The sequence below is a fragment of the Hippichthys cyanospilos genome, chromosome 22 (genome assembly GCF_059441005.1).
Source record: "Hippichthys cyanospilos isolate Australia breed blue-spotted pipefish chromosome 22, RoL_Hcya_1.0, whole genome shotgun sequence".
In the NCBI taxonomy this organism is placed as follows: Eukaryota; Metazoa; Chordata; class Actinopteri; order Syngnathiformes; family Syngnathidae; genus Hippichthys; species Hippichthys cyanospilos.
This window is the reverse complement of record NC_142390.1, coordinates 1,810,521-1,831,150: the sequence shown is the minus strand read 5'-3', so window position 1 is coordinate 1,831,150 and position 20,630 is coordinate 1,810,521. Positions and strand designations below refer to the sequence as shown.

Genomic DNA, 20,630 nt, shown 5'->3' with positions numbered 1-20,630 from the left:
AGCTAGAGTAACATTTAATTCTAACATTGGTCATTCTTCCTAAAATGTTGAACATCATCTGTGGAAGGTGTGACAAAAAAAAAGTCTATGAACAAGCAGTATATTAGAATAATTGATAAGACACTTGTTTCAATCATGAAGCCAGTTCTCCTTAAAGCGCGGTGTGCTGATAATGACCACTAGAGGGCAGTAGAGTCAAAGCAAACGTTTAACATTTCAAATCCATGTTGTAACAGGGAAGGAGCATTTAAACCCGGAAAAAGGCACCAGAATACTCCAGAATAATAAAAAACAAAATTTACTAAATGTTTAACATCCGAGATTTTCAAAATAAACCCCAAATAATATAATATATATGTTTCTTTTTACTCTTGTAAATTTTGTGACATTTTCAGAAAATCAAAAATGTTTTGTTTTGTTTTTTTAACCAGGTATTTTTCCGAATGAGGCCGATCCAGCGTTTCACTTGACCCTGCCAATGACCTCCAAGTGTACTTTACCCATAATTCATCAATTTTGCGTAAGTAAAACACTTTGAATTGAGTTCCTGTTTAGGTTTGAAAACATTTTTTTTCAATAATAAATGTGCGATTTTGTGTCAATTTGAATGAATGCGCATGAATTACGGCTGACCAGTGGATGGCAGTATTTAGACTGAAACATTATGTATGTCACCAACGCATTGGCGCGTGCGCACACGCAGTCGGAAATATCAATATTGTGGTACAGTATTTCCTAAAAATATCAAACACCCCTTGGCCCCATTTAGCACAGCGTGTGAATCCTAATGTGCTACATGTGGAAATATCTGCATCATCTAATGGTAGCAGGCCCGGCCTGGGTCGTAGTAGCACACAACGCGGCCATCATTCGAATCCATTTGGTCGCTTAAAAAGTAGCCACTTTGTATGCTGCCCGTCTTGTCGAAGGAAAGAGGATGCGTCGAACCGAGCGAGGTCACGGGAAATGGAGTCACCTCTATGCCGTTGAAGGAAATATCAAAGCTGTCAAACGATTTCCACATTTTTGCGTTTTTACCTGTAAAATTGGGATGACGCAAAATAAGCCTGATTTGGAGGATAAGCAGCGATTGGTGTCAGCCATTTGCGGGAATTACACTAAAGTTCTGATTTAATGTCCTCATGCGGAAAGGAAAAACGGAATAAGTACATTTTGGGCAGTGCTTTATGTTGGGGGGGGGGGGGGGTGTGCCAGCTAAATAAGGCAGGGTGTAATTAATTACATTTATGATAGGTAATGAATGAAATGATTATAAAAGTTCAAAAGCTCGCAAATAAACGTGTTCACGTGTAGTCTAGTTATCATGAAATGATCTTACACGAGGATGCTCGTAATTTACGAGAAATTGTACAACACAAGTTGCTAGGAGCCACTAGAATGTGTAGATAGGTGTGTAATGAACCGCTGGTATGCCATTTTATTTTACTGCTACCATTCTTATTCCCACTGCCATTTTTTGCCATTTTGATTTTGTTTCAAGACTGTTTTGGGTGCTCAAGCACCCCCAAAATGAATACAAGCACCCTGGTGTTTTTATTTCGTTTTTTTTATTATTATACAATGTAGGAGCCCCTGACCCATCACACTGGTTTACTGTTGCCTTCCAGTTCTTTTTCTCAAATGCTGTGCAGATGTAATGGGCCGCCACCAAACGCTACATGCCCAAAAGCTAGGGTGATAATATGCGGGAATTATATTGGTCTCAAAACAAAGAGCTAGCGAGAACAAAGGCGCTGAAATATCGCAGTGGCACATTCATTCATGCGTCCATTCATTGACTTTAAAGCCTCCTGCCATGAGGCTTTCCAGCCCAATGATAACACGCTTCAATATGGGGCCTGGGAATGTTTGTGTGATTGGAACCATGGAGGTGAGGGGCTAGAAAAGCATTCTGGGAGAGGTGAGTCACATGCGACGTAGACTTTTTACTTGTAGTGTATGTGATGTGGAATTTAGACAAATGTTAGTGAAACTGTCTTCTATAGTTGTAGGGCAGGCAGTTATAAACGAGAACCGACAGCCGCCAATTGAGCGTCATGTAAAATATGATAATGCTATTCAGTGGACATGATCGTTAATTGCACCTGTATCAAACATGATGGTGTTTTACGCCATATCTGGCTTTGTTTTCGTGTTACACTTATATTACTGTGTTGCAATTCAGTTGCAGTCAACTGCAGAACCACAGATGTGGTTTTAACTTTAAGTGTAAGTACTAAAACAGAAAAGAATATTTTTGTTGCACATTTCTGAACTTGTCATCCAGCTGATATAATAGTGAAAATCTAAAAAAAAAAATTCCATTTCAAATGTTCTGAGCCTGTTTCATGAGCTTGTTGTGTTGGTGAAAAAAAAAAAGGAGATTTAGAAACTGGTGGATTAAATCATCGCGTGAGGCATTCCATGATGGGGCTTTGGGTGGTTATGTAATAGCCCCGCCTCCTTGTGAGGCCCCCCACCACACACACACACATACACTCTTTTCATGCTTGAAACGCAACGGTCCTCAAACATCCACACAAAAGCTCCTGATGCAGCCCGGTTGGTGCCTTTAGGAGATGAGCTCGCTCTAATCCCATTGGATGGGGAGAGAAGCACGACCTTGGCGTCCTATTGGACAGCAGCCTGTATCACAGCCGCCATAATGGTGTGCAGCATCAGCAGGGGGGCAGAGGTACAAGATGTTCAAGATGGTGCAATGCGTATTATAGGCTACAGGTATCATGATCATACTCGGCTAGTGATTAGCGCTAGTTAGTGCGTCATGTAAAAGGAAAAAATTAAAGATCTTAGGTCCCCATTATTAGTCATACCAATTTAAATCACTAGTAATCACAGTATCGAAAAGTTGAGTGGTTTAGGTAGAATAAAAAATGTGATACTACTGTATAGCTCTAGGAAATCCCTTTTGTTCTGTGAAGGCCACCGTCGGTAAACATGACAAGTAGGCATTTGTTGATAAGTTTGGTTCTTTTATAGCCAAAAAGAGGTGGATTCTTCTGCTTGATCCGTATTTTAAAACCCATTTTTATCCAGAATACTATATCGGGATCCATTGTCCATGAACGTTTTGGCTTGACTTCGCCTTTAAACTTTCATCAAAATGAATATCGTTACTGCCAAACGGTAGATGACAAATAGCCGGATGTTGAAGTGCATTCTGGGATTTGTAGTACCAAGCAAGTGCGTGCCTCTGTGAATATAGCTATTCAAAACATTTCAGGGGTGCTAAAATATTCTAAATCACGTCGTGTTTTTTTTCGTAATCCCTGGAAGAGACAATGCGATCTGGTTTTGAATATTGGGTCAATTTATTAATGTGAAACAATGCCACACTGTATGCCGTGAAAAAAGGCTGAATACCGTCACTTATGTGGGATACCCCATATTGGTATTCTTCCCAGCAGTCCTCCTTCTCCGCCCACTTTATTCTCCCTCATAGATTCGCCACCTGCCCGTGACAAGGTCGGAATAACGGATTTAAAAAGCGCGACTAAAATAAACGTAAGTATCTTAATCGTTATATATCGGAATGTTTACTGCGGGGATTTTTTTCGAGATGCGTTCAACAGTAATGGATGCTTTGACTTGAAATGTTCTGCTCATTTACCCATCATATTATTTGTGCACGCGTGAAAAAATGCTTCTTTGTGATGCTTTGATTTTGATCGTGTTGAGCGGCGATTAACACCTTTTATGCCGTACGTATTCGCTGTCTGATCATTTGAATCAAAATCATATGGCGATGAAAAAATATCTGCGTAATATTCGCCCTCTTACATAAATTCAGTGATACTCTAATTGTGAGAAAAATATTCATAAAATGTCCCATATCTACCGATTAGATATTAATATAATAGGCCACATATGGTCGCTGAACGATTATTACATTTTTGATTGATTTTTGAATGATGCTGCCTTTGTCCATGCACATGCATTTCATTATTGTGTTTAAACTTGATGATGTCTATAATATTCTGTTTTTGTTTTTTTATTTTTTGCCCGTGTGTCCCTGCTAGGTAATTCAACCCAAATGGGCTTTAATTAAAGCTCGATGATATGAAAAATATTTCGAATGACGCACATTACAGCAGAGCGGAAAAAAAAAACTAGCATACAATGTGCCGGTCATTTTAGCTGTGCAACGTGTCCCCATTTTGTCACCAACACAAGCATATGACCTTGATAGCATCGCTGGACTGTTGCAGACATTTACATTGCTCAGATGAATTATTTTTTGCGTTCAGTAATTTTTTTTCGGAGATTTTTTTGAAGTCCGTCTCACCAGGCGCCAGCTGCCAACGTGTGTGTATGTGTGTGTGTGTGTGTGTGTGTGTGTGTGTGTGTGTGTGTATATATATATATATATATATATATATATATATATATATATATATATATATATATATATATATATGTATATATATATATATATATGTATATATATATATATATATATATATATATATATATATATATATATATATATATATATATATATATATATATATAGTGTACAGGGGGGATTGTGGACATAAGGAAGTCTTGAGTGACCTTAAAATTATCCCTGCAGCTCCATCATGTCCTCGGTGCTACAGAAGCTCATCAGCCCTTTGCCGGGAACCTCTGCAGAGCCCCCCAGGAACAAAGTGACAGTAGTTGGGGTGGGCCAAGTGGGAATGGCCTGCGCTATCAGCATCCTCCTGCGGGTAAGACTCAGCAATGAAAAAATGATTTACGGCACATTGCCGGGATGTTTTGACAAATATGACGGCGCTCTTCCATGGCTAGAAAGTCATGTATGCTTATTGTTTACGTTTGAAGGATCTGTGCGACGAGCTAGCTCTGGTCGATGTGATGGAAGATCGCCTGAAGGGTGAGGTGATGGACCTGCAGCACGGCAGCCTCTTCCTCAAGACCTCCAAGATTGTTGCCGACAAAGGTCGGGTCGCGCCGCTCGCTTGTTTTCTGTCTTTTTCTCGCATGACGAAGGCCGTCGTTTTCCTCTCCCAGATTACGCAGTGACCGCCAATTCTCGCTTGGTGGTGGTAACTGCGGGAGTCCGCCAGCAGGAAGGCGAGAGTCGTCTCAACTTGGTACAAAGGAACGTAAACGTCTTTAAGTCCATCATACCCCAGATCATGAAGCACAGTCCGCAGTGCACGCTCATCGTTGTCTCCAATCCTGGTAAATCCAACACAATGGTTCACATTTGGTGCTGGAATTGTGGAAATACCCAAAGCATCCCCATAAATGTCATTCCGAATCATTTATTTTATCCTGACTCATTTGAAACATTTCAAACATCAATTTATGCCGTGCAAGCTATTTTTTTTTACATTTCAAAACGTCATGCTTTTCCCACAATTCCACATTTTTTACCAACATATTTCCATTTCATTCAACAAAGACTGTCGCTGAATTTCATACTAGAAGAATATCGAGTGTGTCGTGATGCTAGATTCGACTTTTGAGGCTTTTTTGTCCTTGGAAATTTCGGTCACGTTCCGATTCGTGCAAACTGTAACATACTCACTTGTCTGTGTGATCATGATTTGATTATTTACAGTGGACATACTTACCTATGTGACCTGGAAGCTGAGCGGCCTTCCCAAACACCGCGTCATCGGCAGCGGCACCAACCTGGACTCTGCCCGCTTTCGCTTCATGATGGCCGAACGCCTCGGCATCCATGCTAGCTCCTTCAACGGTTGGGTGCTGGGTGAGCATGGAGACACCAGTGGTGAGTCGGGATTAACTATCGTTATTAGCACGCCTTCACCCTCGGTCACAAAATCCACAACTTCCCAAAACAATTTGAAATGTGGACTCGTCAGACCACAGCACGCTTTTTGACGGTATTGAAGTATTGCGCTTTTTCTGTTCCAGTGCCTGTGTGGAGCGGTGCAAATGTCGCCGGGGTCAACTTGCAGAAGCTGAATCCCGACGTCGGTAGTGATGGTGATAAAGAACAGTGGAAGGCCACACATAAAGCTGTGGTGGACAGGTTTGTTTTTTATTGACTTTTCTTTCCATTACTAATATAAGTGATTCAATGATTGATTTGCTGCAACATTAATCATTTTTTAGGGCTTAAAATGCGGTCAGAAACTATATACCGGTCATTAAATCTGGCGTTTAAAGTCAGTCAATTCATAAATTGATGGTATTTGATGGTGCTGTCGCTGTGGGAAAACTGGAGCGCCTCTGATATTTGAGGCCCAGCGGCGATGACGTATTTTTACCACAAATGGTCCCGTGGGATTGTTAAATGCAACTCTGGTCGATTGAACGCAGCTCGTGGAGCAGCGCTCATGCTACTTGGTAATTAGATCTGGATGTCACTTAGGCACTTATGAAAACACTCAGCAGTATTGGAAATGATGTTACTTTTAATTATCAGCAACATGATGGTGCTTTGCTTGAAAATTGAGCTTTTTGATCAAAGTGTCGGGTTTAGGGAACATAGAACATTTCATAAACAACAAACCAGAAGGAAGACAAGTAGCATTTTCTCACGAGGAGAGAGTACAGCTCCCTGCACCTTCTCAGACCTCCCTCCTCATTTAGTGGTTGGGGAGGTCTTAGTTACAAAACCATTGGGGGACAAGTGTGTTTTCTGCAAGTTTCTGGATGCATTCAAATGACGTTAACAAATTGCTGGATTGTGTGTCAGTGCCTATGAGGTGATCAAGCTCAAGGGTTACACCAACTGGGCCATCGGCTTGAGCGTGGCTGACCTGACGGAGAGTATCGTCAAAAACATGAGCCGCGTGCACCCCGTTTCCACCATGGTCAAGGTCAGACACACACACACACACAATATTGAATTATGGAAGAAAAATTCCTAAAAATGTAGATTTTTATTTTTAAAATTAAAAAAAAAAAATTGTCAATCTTAGTTAAGTATACATTTTTGGCATCATTTACTACTGTATAAGATGACAACGGTTTCAACTGGGCTTCCCCGACGTAAACAAAGACGTGTTCCGAGATCAAAACAAACATGGCGGATGAAGTTGTCAAAAAATGTTCCTAAATCCTCAAGTTCTGTCGAATAACAAGCTGACCGCGAGGAATTCCGTGTTTACGTAGGGCATGTACGGCATCGGAGAAGAGGTCTTCCTGTCTTTGCCATGTGTCCTGAATAACAGCGGCGTGAGCAGCGTCGTCAACATGACCCTGACGGACGACGAAGTGGCTCAGCTGAAAAGGAGCGCCGACACTCTTTGGGGCATCCAGAGGGACCTCAAGGACATTTGAAGTCCTAATAGATCCACACAAGTCATGCACAATGTCATTTGATTAGCGATGCACAAACGAAGCTTCGTGAAGCACTTCTACAGATGAAGCTTCACGAAGCTTCGTTTGCTCATTGCTACATTTGATTATATTCCTCTCAATCACTCCCTGTGGTTCTTTTAACGCACAACGTCGGTGTTTGTGGATGGTGTCGTATAAGCTGAAGTCATTTCAAAATAAGAGCACATTTTCTCCTAAACTGCGAAGTAAATTGTCGTGTCGGTGTACTTGAAGCACAACAAAACGGATCGGTAATTCTGCTCCTCTTTACCGCTGTCAGACAGAACCCAAAACTCCTGGCGTGCATTTTTTGTCTTGTCTTTGTACTGAATCACACCATGAACCCGAAGCACATGGAATTTTAGACAAGCCGCTGTTAGTATCTTCTTCGACGAAATCACATTAAATGAACCTAACCAATTGACAATGAGTATTTTGTGTGCGTTTTTATGAATTTATTTAGTGACGTTTTTTATATATATATATATATATATATATATATATATATATATATATATATATATATATATATATATATATACACACACAGTATTACCAAAATTATTCCCTCACCCATTCCAATGATTAGAATCAGGTGTCCTAATCACTTGGCCTGTCCACAGGTGTATCAAGTCAAGCACGCAGGCATGCAGACTGTGAAACAAGACATTTGTGAAAGAACGAGCCGCTCTCTTATTTTGTGGGGCTGTTGTGGGAACAGTTTGCAGCAGGCCCCTTCTTCATCCAACATGGATGACAGAGTCTGGCGTGGATTAACCTTAACCTCTTGACCTTAACCCGATAGAACACCAAAGGCAGGTGAGCGAACACTTTTGGTAAGATCTTCATTAATAAGCATCTGAATACATACAGCATATTTCTAATTCGTTTTATTAATAACGACTGAAAAATTAAAACTACGTCAACACGACGAGTAAAAAAAATGAGTGACATCACACAAAATGGACAGCACTGCATGAGGTGAACAAACTTTTTCATTCGTTTTTGGACAACAAAAAGACTACAAGATTCAAAACAAAACGAACAAAAAAAAAGGAATACTTTGAACGGCGTTTCACTGCCCTCTTGTGGCAAATATAATCACTACAGAAAATATGACAGCTTTTTTTACGAATTTTGCATTGCTTTTGGAATAGCTGCGATGATGTCTTTTTTTTTCACTTTTCCCCCGATTTATCATTAATCCTGCATGGGACTCGCAAGGCAAAACGTGCTTCAGGTCAGTTGTCGCGGAAAGGACGTCGGAGGAGCAAATCTGCTTTTCGTGGCTCTTGTAAAAGCTCTCGTGAAGACTGAAGCGTGATTGTAGCGCTTGCCGAAGCGAAGGCCGAACGGGTTGACGTTGAATTTGTTCCTGAGGTCGTTGCACAAGTGCTGCTGCTGCTGCTGCTGCTGGGTGTGGTTTTCCCTCCGGGACAAACACAAGTTGGGCTCCTCCAAAAAGTCTCCCAAGGTGCTTCTTCTGGAGCGGATGGGACCTTATCAAAAATCAAAAGAAAATAAGACCTTGGCGAGCATGTTTTCGTTATCGTATGGAATGTAATAACAATTGTTGGGCAATAAACAAGTAAACATTTATTTGTAGTAACTAATGAAGAAAAATCATCTCAAAATCATGCTCTTATGACGGTAGTTTAGTCAAAATGGACAAAATAATCATAACCTGCAAAAAGTAGTTGTTGCAATGCAATTGTATATAATTATTTACATTAAATATCCCCAAACACATATAAAATATTCATTTGTAATAATCGCAATAACTCTTAAAAAAAAACTAACATATTAATATTAATTAATCCAATTATTTACATTAAATGTCCCAAAACACATTTAAAAAAATCATTTGTAATAATTGCAATAACTTAAAAAAACCTAATAACTTATTAATATTAATGAATCCAATTATTGTGGCAAATATATTTCAAAATAATATATGAATCATAATAAATGAAGTAGTTGAACGTAATATATTATCTATAATATATTACCTAAAATACCGTAATTGTTTTGTATGTGCTAATGAATGAATGAGGTAAATAACAGTGACATGGTTCACAAATTGGCAATTATTTAGCTGTATCGATATCGATATAAAGTCATAAGTATGAACATGAGGTTGCTTCCACTTATAAAATCTTACCCATTGCCCGTGAATCCCGTCCTGGTAGAAATCCTGCCAGAGAAACACCGAGACATCCGGCATCTTGACCAACAATCAGCCCGCACATCAAAACCAGAACTGCAAATTTCATCTTTTCCTGTCTTGTGCGGGGAAAAGCTTCAAAATATTTCGCTAATATCTTTTCAAAACGTATGATCGCTGCCATCCATTGGGGCTTGTTTTATATTCCACTCCAGTAGGTGACCTGGTGACCCGGCGTCTCGCGGCCAATCGCATCCGTCGGCGCTTGGGCGGCCGTAAATTGCGGCGCGGAAATGTATCATTCATTTCTCGGAAATGACGCCCCGCTTTGGAGTTGGATTCGCCCGTTTCCACGAGCAGGGATTCAAAGTTGTTACGATGTCATTACCGGCTTTGCTTTTAACATCGGCGTAAGCCGGAAAACAATTTGCGGTAAAATACTACGAAATTCAACATTTCAAACGTTTATCGGAACACATACTAGGCGTTATTTTCATCAGAAAATAGCAAAGTTTCCATTACAGTCGTTTCTACTGTATGTTTGTGAATCAAAATTAAGCCTTGTGGCATTATGTTACAAATTATGGACATTCCTTTGATTTTATATCATAAAAGAATCAATGGGAAAAACACTAGGGAGCTGAAATTTCCAGCAGATGAATAAAACATGTCAATGATCAAAATGCAACCATTTTGACATTTCTACGTGATTGCAGCTGGACGTGCGAGATTTTGTTCACACAAATAATTATTGTTCAAATTTTGGACCATATAAAACCATTGCAATTACAATTCATTTTAAAAGGATTTATGACACATTTTCAGATCTACTTGATTTCACAAGCAGCTTCATACATGACCACTAAACCAAATTTTGCAGTCACGTGATGTTTGTGAGTGTGTGCACATGCGGGCTAAAGGTTGGCGCTTGTCAGTGGGGTTGGAGTTCTTTAGCCCATCCGACCATATCTACGCATCTCGTCCTGCTGTATCCAACACAGAATCCCCTACGAAGAATACAATCGTCGAAATTTGATTGGAAAATTTCAATCCAGGATGCCGTTATCACGATCTTTGTCGATGACGTCTTTGAGTGGCGTTCTGCCATCTTGGGAGGAGGATGACCTGCCTGTGGAGGACCTGCTTCTTTTTGAGGTAGCCTGGGAGGTCACCAATAAAGGTCAGAAAAAAAATCTCAATATTATTCGGTAACTTTTTCCAGGAACCAAAGAAAAAAACCTTAAATCAAGGATTGTCCTGTCCATTGTCCTTCTACTTTCTGTCAGAAGACCGAAATCAAATTGAAGTGTGTTCCTCACGTACTTATTTAAGTTTTGAGAACAGAGGCCTGTAAAAACTCTTCCAAAGAGAGTCTGGGAACAAAAAATGCTTCTTGAAGGAAGAGGAAGTAGAAAAAAGAAGACAAGTTTGGTATTTAAACCAGAAACTTGAAGTCAAATCAGAATTTCGTGGGCCATGTAAAATAGTGTGACGGGCCAGATCTTGCCCCCGGGCCTTGAGTTTGACACCCGTGCCTTAAATGTATAATAAACAGAATACCTGATGACCTTCGGGTCTGTTCAATCAAAAAAATCGGTTAAGTAAAACCTAAACCATGAAATAAAATGAACCGAAAACATCCCAAGCAAAAATCTTCTCAAATAGTCGTAGTGGTGTGAAATTCTGGGGCTGCTTTGTCACTTCAGGACCTGGATGATCAATTTCGAAATGCCTTGAAAAAATGTATATAAAAAAAAAAAAAAGTTTCGGGGCGGCCTCGTCAAAATCTGAAAGTCAATTTAAAAAAAACAAACTTAAAAGTCCATTCATACTTGACAATGATACATCTCAAGCTTCACGTTTCAGTAGAAATCCATGAGGAATTCAATTGAATTATTTTCTGTGTGTGGCTGTGTAAATATTGAAAGGCGGAGAAAGTGGAGATAGTCCAACGCTTTTGAAAAGTTACACATTAAGCTACACAAATGGGATCAGTCATTCCTATATGTTGACTTATATAAATTTGTAAAAAAACTTATGTTAAAACAGTGTTATTTACCAATGAAGATTTATTGGCACGTAAAACATGGTATTATTTTTTTCTATCATTTTTACTATCACTCTGTTGCGCACAAATGAGGTTTGTTTTTTTTATGAATCCTAACTCGTCATGTTGTCCAGTTCAGAGGCCGTTCCAGGTGTTTCAATCTGTCCTCGCAAATAACGTCATTTCAACGTCATTGCGGACTCAGTGAGGGCTTTCATATCAGTGTTTTTTTTTTTTTTTTTACCAAGCCAGGCAGTGGAAAAACAAACACTTCCACGTGTTTTACTTTTATTATACTGGATATTATACACAACATAAGTGCTTAAAAGACACAATATTTTATCCACAATAAATAGCAGTGAATCAGAAAAATGTGAATTCTCCCATTTATTTTAACAAAAACATTTTTTTTCAATTATGATTATCAATTATTTTCAAACTATTATTAATACACCTATACATGTGACAATAAGCTACAAACTACAAATCAAATTGAAAACCAAATACATATCCATTATATATATATGACAGCACTAATTTATTTGTGTATTTTTCATTTATGTAGGTACAAGCTGAATATTGGACATGACCTTTGACCTCTTTGTGAATGATAATCCAACAAAAAGCATGTAAACAACAAAGAAGTGCTCATTTGTCTGTAATTGAAATGATATGGTCTTTTATGTGATAAGTTATGCATAACCATATTCTACAGGAGTTATTTCAAACGAATAGATGGATTTTAATAAATGGTCTCGGTCTGTGTCGGTGCAGTCGGAGGAATCTACACTGTGATCCAGACCAAAGCCAAGATCACCGTGGACGAATGGGGAGAGAACTACTTTATGATGGGACCCTACGTTGAACATAACTTTAAGACACAGGTGGAAAAGTGTGAGCCACGGATTCCTCCCATCAGGAAGGCCATGGATGCGCTGATCCAAAATGGCTGCCAAGTGAGAGAACTCACGCAGACATATGTGCTTGTAATTTGTACACTCACTTCAGTTTAGATACACTGCTGCAATCTACTGTTGATTTTCTGCTATTATTTTACTTCAAACATTCATACATTTCACCACTAGACGGCAGTATTACACTACAATGCAATCTGGTGTGGTCAGATGCCAGCACAAATATTAGCTCCACAACCTGTCAAACAAGACGTTAACTGGTTGAAAATAACAATTAAATGACCTTAGTAATCGGTGATGTTAGTTTTAGGAACGTTTTTAAGACATACCTGAATGGCGCTAATTCTAATAAGTACCTTTTTATCATTTATTAATATGCCGCCTTGCCCACGAACAACACAATAGTTTTCTGAAATGATGTTTACCGTTGTCTTTCACTTTCATCTTTACTCGTTTACGCTTCCCGTCAATCAATTTACAGCCTAGAACATACAAACGTAAAACTGGCATTATCTACGGCTAACATTGCACACGTTCGCATAAAAAAAAAACACGTAACGTGTCTGATGTCCGTGTTTTTAGCGCTTTAGCAATGACATCACACAGGAAGCACGTCGCATGACTCCAAACTAAACATAAGTAAACTTACATGCTCAAAATAATCCCCAAAATAAATATCGCTTCCTTGATTGCTGGAAATGTCAAATAAAAGCGTACAAATTAAACGTCCTAAAAAGGTGTCTCTCTCTGCACTCTTCACCATATTGTCAATTGCTACAATTAACATAATCCATTCAAAGGAATGACTCTTGTTCTTTGCTCTAGGTGTATTTTGGCCGCTGGCTAATTGAGGGCAGCCCCTACGTGATCCTATTTGACATTGGTTCTGCCGCTTGGAACCTGGACCGCTGGAAGGGGGACCTGTGGGAGACTTGCAAAATCGGTCTGCCGTACCAAGACCGGGAGGCCAATGACGCTCTCATCCTCGGCTCCCTGATTGCTTGGTTCTTCAAAGAGGTCTCGAAACTAACTCAAAACAACATATTAAAGTGCTGTGATGTTTCCAGGTTTGAAAAAAAGGATTATGACCTCTAATTTTTTTTTCATGTATTTTATACCTCGTGTTTCCAGTTAACAGATCATCTTGAAGACAAGCCCAACGTCATTGCTCATTTCCACGAGTGGCAGGCGGGTCCAGGGCTCATTCTGTGTCGCTCCCGGAAGATCCCCATAGCGACTATCTTCACCACTCATGCAACTCTGCTGGGACGATACCTCTGCGCCGGAAATGTTGATTTTTACAACAACTTAGATAAGGTCAAGTCTAACCCTTGATCACTTTCTGGTTATTTATTTTTCCGCATCATTCTTGCAGTTGTACGAGTGCCATTTTGAAATTTCACATCTTGTCAGCATCTGGGTGAAATTTCAGCTCCCTAGTGCATTCATTCAGTGCGTTCCCTTTGACGTAAAGATGAAAGGATTGGGCAAATGCCACAAAATGGTTAAAGATTTTTGAAACGCGTGTAAAGGGGCCGATGCTTCATAATTGGCCGATTGGAAAGGTCAACGCGGAGTTTAAAGGCCGCGCACCCGCTCAATGGGTAATTGACAACAAACTTATTCAGTTTGACCTGAGCGGTCAATCCATATTTTCTTCATCATTTTTATGGATGGAATCATTTGGGGGGCATTATCCATTTTTCACTTTGTGTATAGTAAACACACCTGCTTGCGACGAGAATTAAGGTACAGTGGTACAAATTCATTCATTTCGGAAGTAATTTCCAAAGGTGAAACTTTCATAAGTAGAGACGCGTTTTACATATAAACAGCCTAATCGGTTCCAAACCCCCCAAAATTCCATAATGCAAAAATCTTGTTACTTTTGCTATTATCGTATTTTTACCATTTTTGTACATAAAAGCACGTATGTCCCCCCCACACCCTCTAAAAAATGATAATTGATGAAATAAATTAGAACAAATCCAGTTGAACGCTCACCTTTTGCGCTGTAGTTCAACATTGACAAGGAGGCTGGCGAACGTCAGATCTACCACCGCTACTGCTTGGAGAGAGCCGCAGTCCATTGCTCTCATGTATTCACAACAGTCTCGGAAATCACCGCCGTGGAAGCCAATCATATGCTACACAGGAAGCCAGGTAGACGATTGGCTCAGCTTTATAATATGTTCCTGTAATAACTGTTTTTCTGTGTTCGCTGAACAGATGTCGTGACTCCTAATGGGCTGAATGTAAAAAAGTTCTCAGCCATGCATGAGTTTCAGAACCTGCACTCCATTAACAAGGCTCGCATCCAGGAGTTTGTCAGAGGGCACTTCTACGGGTAAGGGATTCTTAGAGGAAAAATATTTGAAAAGTGCGGTGGCGCTGAAGTGTAAATTACACAAAAAAAAACCCCTAAGCAAACAAAAAAGAAAATCGCATAAAAAAAACATCTTAGAAGAGAGCTGCGGGCATTTTCTTGTTCGCGTCTTTTTTCTTGTTTGCATTTTTTTCTTGTTTACTCTTGTTTGCATCGTTTTTCTTGTTTACTTTCTTTTTATTGATTGCTTTTTTTTTCCTTTTTTGCTTCTTTTTTCTTGTTTGCTTTTTTCTTTTGTATCCTTTTTCTTGTTTGTGTATTCTTTCTTTTTTGCTTCTTTTTTCTTGTTTGCATTTTTTACTTTGCTTCTTTATTCTTGTTTGCTTCTTTTTTCTTATTTGCATCTTTGTTATTGATTGCTTCTTTTTTCTTGTTTGCTTCTTTATTCTTGTTTGCATCTTTTTTGTTTGCTTCCTTTTTATTGATTGCTTCTTTTTTCTTATTTGTTTTTTCTTGTTTGCTTCTTTTTTTCTTTTTTGCATCCTTTTTCTTGTTTGTGTAATCTCACTTATTTGCTTCTTTTTACTTGTTTGCTTCCTTTTTGCAAAGTATTGAGAGTATTGAAACATTTATATTAAAAAGACCCTTCACACTCTAACTGGAAAAGTAACTTCAATAGTTAGCATTTACCCATCTTACACACGTTAAGGTGCTACAATGTTGGAATGAATGAATTGTATGCTAATCAATCAATTCGTTTTCACAGACACCTGGACTTCAACCTTGATAAAACACTGTTCTTTTTCATTGCTGGGCGCTATGAGTTCTCCAACAAAGGAGCAGATCTTTTCCTTGAATCGCTATCCAGGCTTAACTACCTGCTCCGAGTGAGTTCTCGATCTTCTGTTTGAACTAATACGTTTCCTACGTAAACAATTCTTTTTACTCTCTGCCCTCCGCAGATCCACAGACATGATGTGACTGTAGTTGTTTTCTTTATAATGCCAGCTAAAACCAACAACTTCAATGTGGAATCCCTGAAGGGCCAAGCTATACGCAAACAGCTATGGTAAGCCCTACTGGACTTTTTTAACGCTAATGGATAATAACGCTGGCTTTACATCAAATATATGGAAGCAAAAGAAAAACTGTGTGTCTGCAATCGCTTGACCGTTTGGAAAAAGCAGCAGAAAAGCCGCACCGGACTATATTGAAAAACTCGCGGTTCATAGTCCGAAAAATACGGTACAATTAGAGTATTAGATAATTTTGGTTACTATTTCACAGGGATACTGCCCACGCCGTGAAAGAGAAGTTTGGAAAACGACTGTACGATGCGCTGTTAATGTAAGCAGAGCTTTTAATATTTTTTTGGGTCAAACGTCCATTTATTTTTAAAATAAGGGCATGAATAACTGGTATTGTCATCAGAGGAAAGATCCCGGATATGGACTCCATTTTGGACCGAGATGACTTCACTATAATGAAGAGAGCCATCTACGCCGCTCAGGTAATGTTTAAAGTTAGCATCTTGCAATGCTAACATACTTAGTGTTTACGTGTTAGCGTTTGAGCAATTGTCTTCTGAAATTGGAGTCTTTTGTGACTAGCGCAATCCGTACATTTTTAATCTCAGCTCTAGCTATATTTCTGAATGGATATGGTATTTCCCAATCGTGATCAATGGGCGTGATGCTTGATCCTCCTGTGTGGTAAAACATGAATGAAAGTCAGTGCAATAACTAAGCCGAGACTTAATGACATTCTCCCATCCCAGACTGGAGTTTAATAGACCGGTTGTGTCAGTATGATCGATGTTATATCAGACGGTTAAAATCCAAATGCCTATTAAAAGTCTTTCCCCATGAAGGGAATTTATGTTAATGTCAATATTTCAGAGGTTCAAAATTGAGTGCAAATGGAAGTGACTGGACTGAATTGCCTCATTGGTAACTGGAGAATGCATTGTTGTGATTTGTGGGTTTTCATCTGCAGTCCTCGCACTTTTACCACACCCGCATTTTGTTGTTGATTTCTCAAAGTTACACTTTTGTTTCCTGTGTCATGTTGCAGTCCAGGCTGCATTCAAGGCATTACAGGTTTAAATGTCAATCTTAGCTCCATTCTTACGGAGAAACATGGCTATTTCACGCCTATTTTTACTTTTAAATTGAATCCACGCACCCCCTACATTTCGCCGTATTTGTATGTATTTTTTTCTTACACGAGCTAAAAAGATATAACTAAAGTGCAATCCACAAAACTGAACCCTGGAACTGCTTCCGAGTAAATCTTTAAAATATTGTTGTATAAACCAGATTTTGTAGGTGCAATTTCTACGATTTGTGATATTTTTCCGTCTTCTAATACGCAACGTATCTACAGAGACACAGCCTCCCTCCAGTGACAACACACAACATGCTTGATGACTCATCTGATCCCATTCTTGCAAATATCAGACGGATCGGCCTATTTAATTCCAGGATGGACCGTGTTAAGGTACCGGGAGTCATATCAAAAGCTTATTCCTCATTTGTTGAGTTTGAGCTGATTTTTGTCTTTGGTGAGTAAGGCAATCAAACCCAAACCACCTCACAATGTTGTGTATATTTTCTGTATACTCTTATATGGAATTGGAGGTATATGAAATCATTTTAAGCCTTGTAAATGACATATTACATTTCAAATTCATATTAATGTTATTTAAACACAGATGTAGAAAAAATAGTTCTGTTTTGGGTTCTGCGGGTATACATTTAAGTCGACCAAAATGGGGGTTGAAAACGAGGGAAAAAAACCCGACTTGTGCACAGAGAGATACGATACATCCCCAACTACTTGCTGCCATAATTTTTTCCCAACCTTACAGGTGTGCAGCAAGTGCTTTTGAAAGAGTTTTCTGAACAGTAGGAGATCTGCAAAGGTGCACATCTCTGTCAGCTATCCTCGTGAGAAAAAGACCCTTGTCTTCCTTCTTGTTTGTTGTTCATAATTACTCAAGAGTTTTGATAAGAGGTACCATACTTGGCGCTCCATTATCAGGCGGTCTCGATTATGGGGTCGATTCCCACACTTAATCAGGACATAGGGCGCACACTATGCTCAAACATAAATGTTTTAAATGTGTTTTATGGTATGGTATTTCACATGACAATGCTTTCTCCTTTCCAGGTAATTTTCCATCCTGAATTTCTATCCTCTACAAGTCCTCTGCTGCCACTGGACTATGAGGACTTTGTCCGTGGCTGTAACCTTGGAGTATTCCCCTCTTACTATGAACCTTGGGGATACACACCAGGTACGGTGTCAGCGTTATCAACAAGAGAGACTATAGACCAAGAACAAAAGCTGAGTCCAAATATCTTTTATAAAGGGTTTGTCTGGTCAGACCAAATCGTTCTAAGCAGTACTTGGCTCAGTACTTGGTGGTTTGCGACCTTTGTGATGATGAAATTTGCCTTCAGGAAAATATCTCCAAGTGATCAGAAACTTTTGGGTTTCTTCTGCTTCTTTAGGTGAATGCACTGTAATGGGTATTCCCAGTGTGACGACAAACCTTTCTGGTTTTGGGTGTTTTATGGAGGAACATGTTTCAGACCCCGCTGCCTATGGTTTGTATACACGCGCGCAGCTTAACGGACTGATTGGCAATTACTCCGAAAAAAATGTTTTCCTTCCTCTCTTCTCAGGTATTTACATCGTGGACCGGCGGTTCCGTTCTGCCGAGGATTCCTGTAACCAGCTGACTCAGTTCATGTTCACTTTCTGCCAACAGTCACGGCGTCAGCGCATCATTCAGCGCAACAGAGCAGAGAGGTTGTCTGACCTGTTGGACTGGAGATATCTGGGACGGGTATGTTCTCATAAAACACTAAGCTTCATAGGGGAGAGGGAAAGCATTGAAAGGCAAATTTCTTTTCAGTGATTAAATTATTGACTTCTCATTTACAGTTCTACATCCATGCACGTCTTCTTGCGCTCAGCAGAGCTTTCCCTGACAAGTTTAAAGTGGACCCCATGGCGCCTTTGAAGGTCAGATCGAAAGCTCATACTATTACGAAGACTTTTTTTTTTTTAAGTCCAGGCATTCAATGTCAGGTACTTAGCGGATTTTTCTGACCACAAGACAAGTTTTTTTTTTCCCCTCATTTTCACAACCGCATAACTCAAAACAGACTAGTTTTTTTTCCTGCAAATCTGCGTTTGAATAACATTTATTTCAACGTGGAATAAATTCTATTATGTCTTTTACAAGGCTTAAATTATTTTATATACCTATAGGATTCATCCGTTTTAGAGCATTTGCGCAGAAGTACCTATAATAATTATTTACGAACCCTAACGTAATTTATTGCTCCGGTAATCTATTAAAATAATCCATTACTTTCGTAGTTTACCCTTGTGCAGTATTTTGACCTTTTTTGGGTCATTTCCTTCCACATCATTCTTGCAGTACTTTATCCAAGGGATGGCACACTCCTGCTGTTGTGGTAACTAAAGGCTCAAACAATGTTGAACCTCAATGTATTGTCAACATCTGGGTGAAATTTCAGCTCCCTGTCTTCTTTCAAGTCTTTCATTTGATGTGAAATGCCATTGATATAAAGATCAAAGGGTGAACAAAATACAGTACTGCACAAGGGTTAATTACAGGAAGTCATGGATTACATTAATACTTAATACATTAAGCATCAGCCGTTTTAGACTCGTTTTAGGCTACACTGAAAAAAAAAAAAAACACCTGTACCTGTCTGGACTATCTGGAATTAAATGACTCCAGACTTATTTATCACAGTGTTGAAAAAATATATTTACCCATAGATTGTCAATGAAAAATCAACATAATGTTCATTCATATTCGTAACCTTTATATATTTTGTGAGCAAAGAATTTAGTAAAGAAAAAAAATCCACCTTTCCATTCATGAATTTTTAGTGGAGCTCTCATGGTGTGATTGACAAGCGCGGGGTTGTATCTGAGCCACATTTGCCAGTCTTTAATTGGCAGTTTAGCATTTGGGTGATTCAAGATTGACAAGCCATAACTTTGGAGTGCATTGACGCTGATTGGGTTACTGAAGAGTTTTGTTTGGCTTTTATTTATGTAAACAAAGATGTGTTCTTTTTGTCTCTTTTTTTTGTCTTCTTTTTTCACGCAAGATCAAAACAAACATGGCGGAAAAAGTTGTCCTTTTTTTATGTTTTGATGTAAAAAAAAAACAAAAAAACCAACAAAAAACATGCTGCCACATCTATTTGAAAATATGCATCAAAAATTATGTGTCGGGTACGCAGGGACACAAGAAAACGAGAACGCTGGATTGGATGTGAATACGCCGTAGCATTATGGGGGAAAAATGCTACCTTATTAGCATTTAGCTTCCAAGTGCATTTGAAAAGATTTGCAAATACTGTATGTTCAAATGTTTGAAGACATATGAAAATATGTTCAAATGTACATTGAAATATACGTTGGACCATATTTGAGTCCTGAGTTTGTCAGAAATGTTGACTTCATAGTGGCAGCTTCCCTTTTTTGCACAAATTCTGTAATTTTTACATTTGGTGACATGTTTCTGAAGCTATCTTTGAACTACATCTCAACAGACGGAGGGATTCCGCTATCCCCGTCCCTACTCCGTACCCGCCTCCCCGTCAGTGTCTGTCCACTCCACGCCCCACCACAGCGATGTGGAGGATGACGATGATGAATCCTATGATGAAGACGAAGAGGCTGAGAAAGACCGACTGAACATTAAGGCTCCCTTCGTCTTGGGTGCATCACCGGAAGGGAAAACCAAACAACCAGGAGAATCCAGGAACTGAGTTTGAACTCATTTGAAGGGTGAGATCAGAG

At 39.3% G+C, this 20,630-nt stretch overlaps 2 protein-coding genes across 4 annotated transcripts; both read left to right on the top strand.

Moving 5' to 3' along the window:
- Nucleotides 1–1,902: 1,902 nt before the first annotated feature.
- On the top strand, nucleotides 1,903–7,750 carry ldhba (lactate dehydrogenase Ba). Of its 2 annotated transcripts, none has more exons than XM_088406440.1 (8): nucleotides 1,903–1,921; nucleotides 4,595–4,730; nucleotides 4,846–4,963; nucleotides 5,035–5,208; nucleotides 5,591–5,764; nucleotides 5,911–6,028; nucleotides 6,698–6,821; nucleotides 7,117–7,750. In XM_088406440.1, exons 2-8 carry the CDS (start codon nucleotides 4,602–4,604, stop codon nucleotides 7,282–7,284), a joined length of 1,005 nt encoding a protein of 334 aa, XP_088262566.1. In that variant the 5' UTR covers nucleotides 1,903–1,921; nucleotides 4,595–4,601; the 3' UTR covers nucleotides 7,285–7,750. The 2 variants fall into 2 exon arrangements, with proteins under 2 accessions (XP_088262566.1, XP_088262565.1); XM_088406439.1 differs by lacking the exon at nucleotides 1,903–1,921 and adding an exon at nucleotides 3,282–3,525.
- Nucleotides 7,751–10,427: 2,677 nt separating this feature from the next.
- gys2 (glycogen synthase 2) lies at nucleotides 10,428–20,618 on the top strand. 2 transcript variants are annotated; one of them, XR_015864217.1, is made up of 16 exons: nucleotides 10,428–10,667; nucleotides 12,309–12,490; nucleotides 13,274–13,465; nucleotides 13,580–13,765; nucleotides 14,467–14,611; nucleotides 14,678–14,795; nucleotides 15,541–15,661; nucleotides 15,737–15,843; nucleotides 16,062–16,121; nucleotides 16,206–16,284; nucleotides 17,160–17,273; nucleotides 17,946–18,072; nucleotides 18,290–18,385; nucleotides 18,550–18,627; nucleotides 18,726–18,806; nucleotides 20,381–20,449. XR_015864217.1 is itself a non-coding variant. In XM_088406574.1 (16 exons), exons 1-16 carry the CDS (start codon nucleotides 10,544–10,546, stop codon nucleotides 20,597–20,599), a joined length of 2,115 nt encoding a protein of 704 aa, XP_088262700.1. In that variant the 5' UTR covers nucleotides 10,428–10,543; the 3' UTR covers nucleotides 20,600–20,618. The 2 variants fall into 2 exon arrangements, 1 of the variants encoding a protein (XP_088262700.1); XM_088406574.1 differs by having other exon boundaries at nucleotides 18,464–18,627; nucleotides 20,381–20,618.
- Nucleotides 20,619–20,630: the final 12 nt, after the last annotated feature.

Bases quoted from the DNA above. Each gene is read 5' to 3' on its own strand.
- ldhba (XM_088406440.1), top strand. From the start codon at position 4,602: ATGTCCTCGGTGCTACAGAAGCTCATCAGCCCTTTGCCGGGAACCTCT. The intron at 4,731-4,845 runs GTAAGACTCAGC...TTACGTTTGAAG, and splicing joins CTATCAGCATCCTCCTGCGG to GATCTGTGCGACGAGCTAGC. The intron at 5,765-5,910 runs GTGAGTCGGGAT...TTTCTGTTCCAG, and splicing joins TGAGCATGGAGACACCAGTG to TGCCTGTGTGGAGCGGTGCA.
- gys2 (XM_088406574.1), top strand. From the start codon at position 10,544: ATGCCGTTATCACGATCTTTGTCGATGACGTCTTTGAGTGGCGTTCTG. The intron at 15,844-16,061 runs GTAAGCCCTACT...ACTATTTCACAG, and splicing joins GCTATACGCAAACAGCTATG to GGATACTGCCCACGCCGTGA. The intron at 16,122-16,205 runs GTAAGCAGAGCT...TATTGTCATCAG, and splicing joins CTGTACGATGCGCTGTTAAT to AGGAAAGATCCCGGATATGG.